The sequence below is a fragment of the Hirundo rustica genome, chromosome 4 (genome assembly GCF_015227805.2).
Source record: "Hirundo rustica isolate bHirRus1 chromosome 4, bHirRus1.pri.v3, whole genome shotgun sequence".
Taxonomy (NCBI): Eukaryota; Metazoa; Chordata; class Aves; order Passeriformes; family Hirundinidae; genus Hirundo; species Hirundo rustica.
In genome coordinates this window covers 24,460,244-24,471,611 of record NC_053453.1, presented here as the reverse complement: position 1 = coordinate 24,471,611, position 11,368 = coordinate 24,460,244, and the positions used below count along the sequence as shown (strand labels likewise).

The window sequence follows — 11,368 nt, the reverse complement described above, 5'->3', positions numbered from 1 at the left end:
GCTTTAGGACTCTGCCCAGTATCTTCCCACACAGAATCACACTGTTAACTCTTGATCTAAATGAGGTCTGACATTTCCAAGTTGTGTTTTAAATGCAGAACAAACCTAGCTTAGAAGCATGTCATGGGTTTTCTTTTGTTATTGCTCTTAAAAAAAAAAATTGTTTTTACGAATTCTGATGTTGAAATTTATGTGATTTCATGTGAAATTTATGTGTATGTGATCCTTACAAACAGTGTCTTCCACTTGTGTTCCTCCTTGGCCATGAAATCCATACCTGAGCTTCTCACGCAAGCTACCACACACCACTGCTCACAGCTTCAGCACATCAGGGATCCTACTTGCTGAGACTCACTGCTCCGACCTGCATTGCTTCGCAGCTGACTCATTCTGCTACGAACCACCAGCAAAAACAGCATCCATTTTTCAGCACAAAAATGAATTAAAAAAAAAGTAAAAATCAATCTCTAGAGAAATTATCTATATTTGGTTACACATTACTATTACAGAGCAAACTGAAATCTTAGTGAAACAGCAATTGCCTAAAAGCAAGGTACTTTCTAAATATATTGTGCAGGAAATTATTTCAGAAATAAGCTTCTAATATTGAGTATCTATAGAGCCAACACACACACAAACTAAGAGAAAGAAAGACAACATGCCGTACAAACGTTTTATTGACATGAGTCTGGGATGACTGTTTTACATACAAAGGCAAAGCGTTAGGAAACAGTTAATCCTTTCCTCCTCCGAGCTTAATTTGAGAAAAATGCTCTTTTGGATATTAGAGGCATATCACTGTCCAAGTTCTCCAGACCATCTCCCAGTAACCCAGCAGAAGGCATCTAAATCTGATCTCAAGAAAAATCTGCTCTTTCCCCTGCCTAATAGGTAAGCTATCTTGACAGCTCATGTTTTCACATTCCTACAATTCACAAGGATGTAACTGCAATTGCTGTAGAAAGAGGCTGGGGAAATACGCCCTGCATAGAAACTGTCCCTCATGGGGACATGATCTACCTCAGTGGTGGAGAGAAAAATGACAAAGAGTTAATTTTAACTGCAACTCAAGTATCATTTCACAGCAATTACATCTTAAATCCACAACAGAAATTGATAATTACATAGTAACTCATTGCTACTACATTATCTTGGATAATACTGTAGTTAAGCTTTTGCCCAAATTCCTTTTCAGTAAAATCTGTTTCTGTAAAACACTGTTATTTCTCAGATGCTTTTAAAACACTAATGAAGCATATAAAAGTTTTTACAGTATACAAGAAAAACTAAGTTAATAAATGATCACATTTTCTTCAATTCTATCAAAGAGTAAGAGTCTGAGAAAAATAACTTTTGTTGCATTTTAATTTCTCAATCTCTTTCCTTTTTTAAGAGATGAAAGTTACAAAGGAAATCCATTACATTTTAGATGAAGAGAAGCTTGAGAAAAACAAAATCACAATTCAGCAGGCAGATGATGATGACGAAATCAAGGTATTTAATATGGCTTGTAGCTGAAAGTAATTGATCTGCAATTCTGAACATTTCAGTTATTGCCACATTCACTAATTTTTCATTAAGTGAAGATAAAACGTCTTTAAAATGCATGAACAATAGCTTTAAGCCATTGTTGTATATATTGTGCAACTCATCTGAATGCAGGTTAACATGTGAACTTAACAGAATATATTTATGTACAGTATATACACAAACAGAATCACATGGTAGGTACCCCTGAATACTATCATTTAAATAATTAATTTTCATAATAAAAGAAGAAAAAACCCAACCATCTATGGAGGAGGCAAAATGCCCATTTCTGAACTTTAAATCAATATAATTTCCAGCTAATGTACATAGAAACAAAACTGTGGTCCTGTACAAACTTTACATTACAGGGTAAAAGTTTGTTTTTAAAAAATATTTACATATTTAAGTACTTGGTTCTTTGCGATAGAGATTATATGAACACAAAAAAAAAAATCTAAGATAGGCAGGTTTATTTATTGGATTTTTCTATTTGTTCTTATTTTGTGCAAATTCCAAATCTCTCTTTTTGTGTTATTATCTGCCTCTATTTGCCTTGTATTACTGCTGCTGCTTTTTTTTAGTATTCTGAGAAGGCTGGGTGACTTTGCTTCTAGGAACAGGAAGAAAAGATTTAACTCTTGAAACACCCAACTCTGTCTTTGATTTACTGTTGCTGCTTTCCACAGTTCGACTGCTGCTGAGAGGACGCATTCCATCCTAGAAATAAAGAAAAAAAGCATTTTGTGTATAAATAAGTATTACTGTTTGACATGGTTGGGTTGTGTTTCCTTCATTTTAGCCATCATTTCCCCAGAAAAACTTTTTTTTAATTCTGTATGAAATCTTTTGACCAAATTTTTCACAAACGTCCCAAGTAGCTCCTGCTTGTCCACTTGCAAGTCAATATAGTAATGCCTTCTGTTGTTAGCAGGAATTTTTAAAAGAAAAAAAATCACTAGGAAAATGTACAGTAGGAACTGGTAGGTCAGCTGCCAGCCAGATACCCAGGCATCACTACTATGTGAGGCTCTGATTTGGGATGCCTGAAAATGTGTTTAGGGAAATATTCAAAATGAGCACACCTACTTGTGGATATGCAAGGTTAAAATTATTTCTTTTACTGGAGACTGTTCTATGGATTTTCAGTAAGATTACTTTAAGTATTTAAGTATTTAAACTTTCTGAATATTAGGATATGAAGAAATATGATTGCAAGGCTGAGACTGGCTCAGCTGGTCAGAGCATGGTACTGATAACACCAAAGCCATGGGTTCAGTCCTTGTATGGGTCATTCATCTAAATGTTGGACTCACAGATCCTTGTGGGTCCCTTCCAATTCAGAATATTTGGTGGTCTGTGAACATCAGCTCTTTTAATGCCAAGATGTTCAAGTTAATCCAGTTTCAGGGCTATTTCATTGTATCTGCAGAAAATGGTGTCTCTAAAGAACAATTTATTGCAGTCAGATAAAACATCAGGATTGGCCTCCGAAAGACCCGTATCAAAGGAGCACAGAAAGTCTGGTAAGGGAACACAGACCACAGATTATGCCCTGGCTAAGACTGAGCTCAGAAACTCTCTTGATGTTCAAAAACACAAAGAGCAAAAAAGAAAAGGGAACAAAATGTAAAACCAGAGAAAACGTCATTTTTCAAAGAATGAAAACTAAGCAGTACATTATCTCATCTCTGTATTTAGTAGGGATGGTAGCACCCACAAACAATAATACAGATTTCTGAAAATAAGATGATAGTGGACTTCCTATATCTTCCAATAATCCATCTTATCTTCCCACTCTGAAATGACTCTGAAGGCACTGAAGTTTATTTATATTTATAACATAGCAAGATGACTGTCTATTTCAATGAATATTTAGGTCAAAAATAGGAACTGAATATCCCTAAAAAAATGCTATTCTTCACAAACTTTGGTAATATCATGTCTTTTCAATGTTTTTCCCCTGAGAGCTTTGACATCAGAACAACCAGCAATTTTACATCAAGAATTTTAGAAGTGGTGCTTTTGCAAACTTACTGAATGACATTAATTGAGAGGAAACCATAAACCCAGCTTTTATTTCTCTTCATATCTGACTGAAATAACATGTAATGTCAATACAATGTCAAAAATACTTGGCCTAGGGAGATGGCTTTATTTAAAAAGCCAAAATTAAAAGCAAATACAATAATTGTTTTAATAAATCTTTGGCTTCTATTATGACACATGAAAGAAACTTAGCACGGTTGTCTAGCAAGTTTCCTAAGAATTATGACAGTGTTTTCTTGTAATGAACAGGGCACTAATTCTTAGGATCCAATCAGAAATTCAGATTTGGAGAAACCCAAGACACCTTTCTCATCCTACTGTAAAACTCATTTCACCTACCTTTTGTGCTGTTGTTTTTTTTGGGTTAGTATCACTTGCTGAAAATACAGGAATATTCTGGGAGTTACCGAACATCAGTAACTCATCCTTAGAATCTGCAATCTAAAGAAAGATAAGGAAATGGTGATTTTTTTAGTTATTCACAGAGATGATGTTTCAAGTTGCCAATTTTTGGAGGCTTGATTTTATTTTCATGGTTTCTGTACAATGCAATGCATACATATCCAAAGAACAATTAAAATATTTCTTCTTCACTCTTGAGTGCATTTTTAGAAGATGGGAGATGGAGATTTCATATACACTATAATCAGAGGAAGATTAAACATGCATTTCCAGAGTAATAATTTTCAGTGGAACTTAAGGGCAGTTTCCCAGCAAATTCTACCCAGCCCTCAAAAACATCAGAGAAAGGAATGATTGTTTTCTCTTTCTCCTGCCATGTTTCTTCCCTAATATTTTTACTTCTCTTTTTCCTACTTTTCCTGACCAAAAAATAACAGACAGAGCCTGCTCAAGATGCTGTTCTCACTGAAAACTAGGTATTTTATCCTGGGGCAAGCTGATCCAATTCAATTCTGCAACTGCAAAAGTACTCAATCCCAACCCAGTGCAGGCAGCAGGAACATATTCGAGTGAAAGGGCAATTTAAAGAGCAGAAGTACTTATTCTGTTGGCAGCCTGAAACAGCATCACACAAAGAAAGCATGCAACAGCACCCTTACTTCTTCAAGGCTCTACTAGGCAGCTGGGGAATTACCAACAGAAATTCCAGCCAAGGATGGTTCCACCCATGGTGAGGAAACTGAACAAAAGACTTGACATCTATCTCCTTCCTTATCTAACCCGTATTTCCTTGAATTGTCATCAACAAGCAATTACACTTTGCATGTTATTAAACACAATTTTAAGTTGGTTACCATTTCTTTAGGCACATCCCATTCTTTTAAGGATAGCTACAGTAAATCCCTGCTAACTGATTAGTGATTAGCTTGCCAGCTTGGTGCAAGTGACTCATGCATGTACTGAAATACTTTAAGAAAAAACAACCCAAAACAAAACACTGTAATAAAAGGTTTCAATAGACAGGTTGATAAATCTTCCAAAACACAATATTTCTTTTTTAAATAAAAACTTGGTTGTCTTCTAAGAATAAACAGAATACTTAATAAAGCAAAACTAATGGAACTGCTGTTCAGGGAAATCCTAGAGAATGTCATGCACAGCCTGACTGGACAATAGCCTAAGATTGACTCTATCCGTGTTTCAAAAGATATGGAACAGCTGCTCCAGTGTGAGCACAGCCTGCTGTCACAGCCATCCACTTCAGCTGTGCTAGGAGGAAAGATGAAAAAGAATAAATAGCTTCAGTACTGGGAAACTTGCATGTTATTGGTATAAAAGGAAAAACGAGAGATCCACAGCTCCACACTCTGCTTCAAGAGGCCACCCACAACCCATTCCAACACAGAATTTAGCCCAGAACTATGAGCCCTGCAAGCATCCTTCACCCTCTTTTGTCACTGTTAAAGAACTAGGCCAATCCATCCTCTCTTGCTTGGGGCAGTAAACTGCATTTTGCCTACAGAGCAGAGGAGCTTTGAGCCAGTTCTGTGAAGGCTGATGGGATTGTATTAAGCAAACCAAATGTTCAATGCATATTAGAGAAAACTTCCCATGTCTTTAAGACAATAGAACAGTTTTCCACTGGGAGCAATGAGAGCATGAAACAACAAGGGAACAGTAATGCAGGGATGGCTGTTCTCAGGGAAGTGGTCACAACACCAAGCCTGACAAGAGCTCAAGAAGCATTTGGACAATGCTCTTGGGCACATGGTGTGACTCTTGGTGTGAGCCTGTGCTGAGCCAGGTGTTGGATTCAATGATCCTTCCAACTCAGGCTATTCTATGATTCTATAGAAATTTCATCCTCCACTGCAAAAATCTCTGTAAGAAGAACTGGTGAAGGTATGATTTAAAATAGTGTATGTTAAACCAGAACACTTACCCTCAAATGTATCATATATTAGTTGACTTTGGCTTATTCCCAAATAATTTAATAATTTTCCTCAGTTTGAGCAGAGCTTGTAAATCAAAAATTTATTTTGAACACATAACAAACAACTGAATATGGTAATGTAGTAAATTATTTAAAAGCTTTGTGTTTACCTTGCTTATATCAGGCTCAGATTTGCTGGAACACATACTTTGAAGTTCCTGCACAAGATCTACTTCATCATCAGAACCAACAGACAGCCTTTGCTCCAGATTTAATGTTCTCAAATGATCCTTCCCTGAAGATCTGGTTAAAAACCCCAAACAATCAGAGAGAACATTTAAATTAAGCTATTATACAGAATTCAAAAATAAATATTATAAACACCTCAAAAATAGTAATTTTTTTCCAAATCACCTTTACTACTACAAACCAAAACAAAATAACATCTGATGAACTGACAGCAGTAGTTATCATTAATTATCTCATAATAGATCTTTCTATACAAATTATTCTTTCTATTCTGGAAATCTAGCAAAGGATTCCCCTGTTTAATATTTTCAAAGACTCCCCTCTTTTTAAGATGCAGCAATCAATTTTATTCCACTCTGCTTTTTGGAAAGAATTCCAATCACTGAAAAAAACCTCTGGCATACTGAAAGCATAAATATTCTATTTTCTCTGTGCCTGTGAATAAGGTAGAACTGATGTTTCAGACTGAAGTCTCAAATGCATTTCCCTCTAGCTAATTCATACATTTCCTCAGGGAAACTCTGTATCAGTGGGACTAAAGTGCATGTACAGTAAGTACCATCTTGAATTGCCATTCAGCAAGCTGAAATAGCCAGAGGAGTTTTTAAAATATAATGCCAGTTGATAAAAGCATACGGTCAACTTTTCAAGGCAGAGTAAGTGTTGCATAATATTCTGAAGTCATAGACTATTCTATTACATAAAAAGACATGTAGTGCTGCAAGGCTTGAAATAAAGAAATGGATTCTAAAATGATATCAAAGTATATAAATTTTATTTCCTCTCTGAAATGAAAATTAAAAATACTTCCTTTCTTCAAATATGGGACCAAAACATTACCAAAAAACTACTGATTGATCTATTCATTATAGCGTGCTGCTTTACAACAGAATGTTATCACTTTTATTTTTTGCAAAGTGTCACAAATACCAAAAATTAAAACTTACTTTGTGGTGAGAGAAGCTCTTTTCTTACAGTTTGGTTGCAACACAGTCTTAGATTTTATATCTGCACAAAAGAGAGATTGACTTGTTAGTGTGTTACCATGTGTTGATTTCTTTATTCTAAAATCTATGATAAACAAGGAAAACGTGTTCCTATTTACTAATTATGAACAGACTCTGTCAAAGATCAGAATACATCCCTTGGAAGCATTCAGGGATAAGGAACATAGCATAAGGAACTGCTAAAATGGCAGATGGGATAAGGTGCCTAAACTTTTGTGAAAGAGAGGACATGAGGTTTCTGTGTTAGGCATTTCAACCATCCTTACTCATTCTCATGAGAAATTTCTTGTCAACAAGAAAATATTTAGATTTGTTTCATGGAGGCAAAATCAAACAAACTACCTTTACTGTAAACAGCAACAGCATTTGATTCCGATAGTTCGAAACAGAAGACTATTAAAATTAATTGACCATTCAATTTTTAACTTATATTCACAGGTATTAACTGGATTCCAAGAACATTCTCAGGTAAAAGATACAACATCAACCATCTCACTTCAGGTTATGTTCGTAATTTCTTAAATTCTCTTAGTGGGACTAGATAAATTCACAATTCAAACAGAGAACTGGCAATCAGGACATTAGAGCTGCAGTCAGAGAAAACAGACTTCTTTCTGAACAAGGGCTGAAGAAATTAATAGCTCATTTTAGTCCTGTCAAAGTAGCAAGTATCAAGTATTTGTGTCTTTTGTATATGAGGCAATTTATGCTAGAATCTTACTGTTCCTAAAATGTGTTTGTGTGTGAGTGTGTGTAAGCATTCTCTCTCTTCCTAAATCTCCCCTCTGAAGTAATTACCTTCATTTTCAGAAAGCAAGAACTTTGACTTTTTTCCCCTGGAAGTTTTTCTGTTTGACACTGTATTTAGTTACAATAATATTAAGTTTTCCTTCTAAAAAAATGTGTCCTTTAGAAGAATTATGCTGAATATATCCATACATTATCTCTGTGTAATAAATTACATATATGACATATATGTATGATATGATATAATATGATGACATGATATGATATGATGATATGATATGACTTATCATCTTGGGGTGAAAAGAATTTTGAAAGTGTTAGCCACTAATACAACTTCCACATACACATATACACATATACACATGCACAAACCCAGTCATATTAAGCAAAATACTGAAGATGATTGAAAATCTTACAGTATCTGTGACTACACAAAATTCTTAACACTTATTTTTTGCAATTAAAGTGAAAATCAAATTGAAATCTTCAATTTAAAACCAAAGATCTCATTCTTCCACTGCAGAGCTTCTAGATTATTCTACTCATTTTTTCTAATAAGACCAAACAAGGGATGCATGATCTGTGGAGGAATGTGTTAATTTATTTTTACCTGGATTCACTTGGTAGCAATTATTCTAGTGAAGTTATAAAGTAAGTGTAAAGAAATTCAAAAAAGTATGTATACTGTAAATTTGGAACAAATCTAAGGAGTACCAATAAAGTAATGAAGCTTCCTCTCATGTGGTATTGAAGAGGAGACTGATATAGTATCATTCCATACAATCAGAGGTGGAACCACTGCTTACAATTCCACCATCTGAGCCAATGGCTGCCTCATTATCAGAGAAAAGAAAGGCCATTAGAACAATCAAACTTAGTTAGCACGCCTCACAGTCACAAAGAAATAATTTTTGGGGGAAAAAATAAACAGTGTTCTATTGGTGAACATAAATTTAAGCGTCATTTAATTGAAAAATTTTCATTCATGATGTAGGAGAAACATTTGATTTGCATCTACACAGTTTAACATCCCCACCCCCCCCCAACTTTCAGAACTGAAAATAAAAACCTTTATTTACCTTCAGTATTTGTCTCCTGCTTATTCCATGATGGGGAGGACAAATGGCCTGACTTTTTTCGAGGACTTGTGCTCACTTTTCTCCAAGAAGCATTCTCACCTCTTTTCTTACCACAATTTTTGTAGCTCGAAGCCACAGATAAAGGAAAATTTCCTCCCTTAAAATCTGCTATATAATTATCTAGCTCTGAAACAAAAGTAAAAAAGTGTTAAGAAGAACTTGTTGTTACAAATGGTTCTTCTTGAAGTACCTTATACAACTACTCAGTTTAATGACTGTAAATACTTTTAACCCCACCACCTCCCTTCAGCACTACGGTTTTGTTTTGTGGAAATTTTAAAAACAGAAGGAAGCAGTTAAAAGCCCCAGTTCAGCAACATACAACTACTTGGATTTCAGACAGTTCACTGTTACCTGGTCTGGGTAGAGGACAGCCATGCAAAACAGCTTTATTTAGCAAGATACTGAGAGCAGCTTTAACAACAGCCTGTTGCCCTTGGCTAGGATTTTTTTTGTCTATTGCTTGTCCTGGTACAGATGGTCTTTTCACAGAGGCTCTGGAGAGTATGGCTTCTTGTACTCTGGGAGCTATCACAGCATTCCATAGCTTGGACATCCACCTGTGGTACAAAACCAATGCTTTAACTTCAAAAACAATTATCAAAACCCGTGATTTTATACTCTGGTAACATATCAGATTTTGCATTTTAAAGAAGCACCCCATTTCAGAGGGGGACTGATTTTATTTAAGGAAGGATTTACTTGTTTGTTTTATATTAAACTATTTGATCTAAATTTCTTTAGCTTGCCTTGACAAACTTAGCACCTGATGATTTTCCTCCTTCAGATAAGAACTATAAAATATCTTTTTATTTTAAGGCTAAAAAAAAGTCCCAGAAAGGTGTGTTCATGTATATACAAAAAAATTTTATTTTAAAAGTGCATGGAGAAATTTCCATGCTTGCAGGTGTTAATTCCTAGTCTGTTTGCTGCCAGCATGGAAAAAGGAGGTATTTATTCACTTATGGTTGTACCCCTTCCAGTATTCTTCCATTTCCAAACACTTCTATTCATACAGCTGCCTTGCTCTTCCTCCTCTTTTGTGTATTTGATCTATGGTGAACTGTGTTTCCAGGATGCCGTGGATATTCCAGATTGTCTGCTTTAGAGACTGGGTCTCATTTTGATTAAAAAAATTGATTAAAAGGGACATGGGTCTTCTGGGATGGGACTTTTGCTTTTCTAAGAGAGAAGCATTATGTCATATTAGCAAAGAAGTGAAAACTTTATGCTATGGAAAAATAAATGCTGTTTCTTATAACTTAGGAGTTCTCTGGGGATAAAGGCTAGAAATTTCAGACTTGGGGCTCAGCTCACATCTACAACAGACACACAATCTTTTTTAGATCAATTCCAACTCTTTTTGTTTATTCTTATACCCTCTTACAGGAAGAAGATAGTAAGATTGAGTCAGATAGTTTATATTAAAGGTCTGTAAGAAATTATAGGCTATCATGCTGTGTTCAGCTTTGCAGAAATCCATTCAGAAAACATGAAGGCTAAAATGTCTTTTTGACTTAAATGGACAATTTTGCTCAATACATTGATACACCAAAGCAACTCTATTACCTAAAATATTATGATGACTGGGAGTTTTTTTTCCCACTTTTTTTAAAGTTAGCATGCATGAATTATTTGAAAGATATATTTTTGGTCAGTTGTGAAGCATAAGATTGAGCTTTTATGATATGTAAATGTTCAAAGTGCTTTTATAAGCTTGTTAAAGTAACATTACTTAGAAAAATAATTAGTACAGTTGTTACAATACAATGTAAAACATGTGTGCAGATGGTCCTTGAAGGACCTTGAAGATTCCTTAGCATAATGTTGTAGATATTATTCTATGTAGTTACAGTCTGCTTCTGTTAGCTAAGCTACCAAGATAAACAATTGCTTGTATTTTAGTCATAAAGAACTTTGTCTTTTCAATTTCTCCCGATGTAAGCTTTTAACATTTTGCAATACTACGAATATAAGTGGTCAGAAATGAACACCGCAAAGATAAAATTAATTGAGGCCATTCTAGTCTAACACTTAACAACAGATGGGCATGCTCTCTAAACAAAATTCCAACCTGACATTTCAATTCAGTTTTAAGTTTGTGCTCATCTTGATCAAGTCCCTCATTCTTCGTTAGAGCTGATACTTAGGAAAGGTATAACACATCTCTGTCCCTCAAAAAGGGCTGCAAAGTGAAAGTTGTTCCTGTTGGAACATCACCTTCAGGTCCCTAAACCTAAACCAAGAAAAAATGTAGTTAAAATTTTCTTCATTTATTCACTCTACTCACCAAAACAGGTGACGCTGCATGAAAT

The 11,368-nt window shown here is 35.1% G+C and overlaps 1 protein-coding gene across 1 annotated transcript in view; it reads right to left on the bottom strand.

The window, feature by feature from the left end:
- Positions 1-659: 659 nt before the first annotated feature.
- CTTNBP2 (cortactin binding protein 2) overlaps positions 660-11,368 on the bottom strand; it is an 80,635-nt gene continuing 69,926 nt past the window's right edge. Inside the window, 8 exon segments of the mRNA XM_040062461.1 lie at positions 660-2,026; positions 2,028-2,103; positions 2,105-2,247; positions 3,916-4,017; positions 6,082-6,214; positions 7,108-7,168; positions 8,994-9,179; positions 9,408-9,613. Coding sequence (XP_039918395.1) covers positions 2,000-2,026; positions 2,028-2,103; positions 2,105-2,247; positions 3,916-4,017; positions 6,082-6,214; positions 7,108-7,168; positions 8,994-9,179; positions 9,408-9,613 — 934 coding nt within the window. The 3' untranslated portion in view covers positions 660-1,999.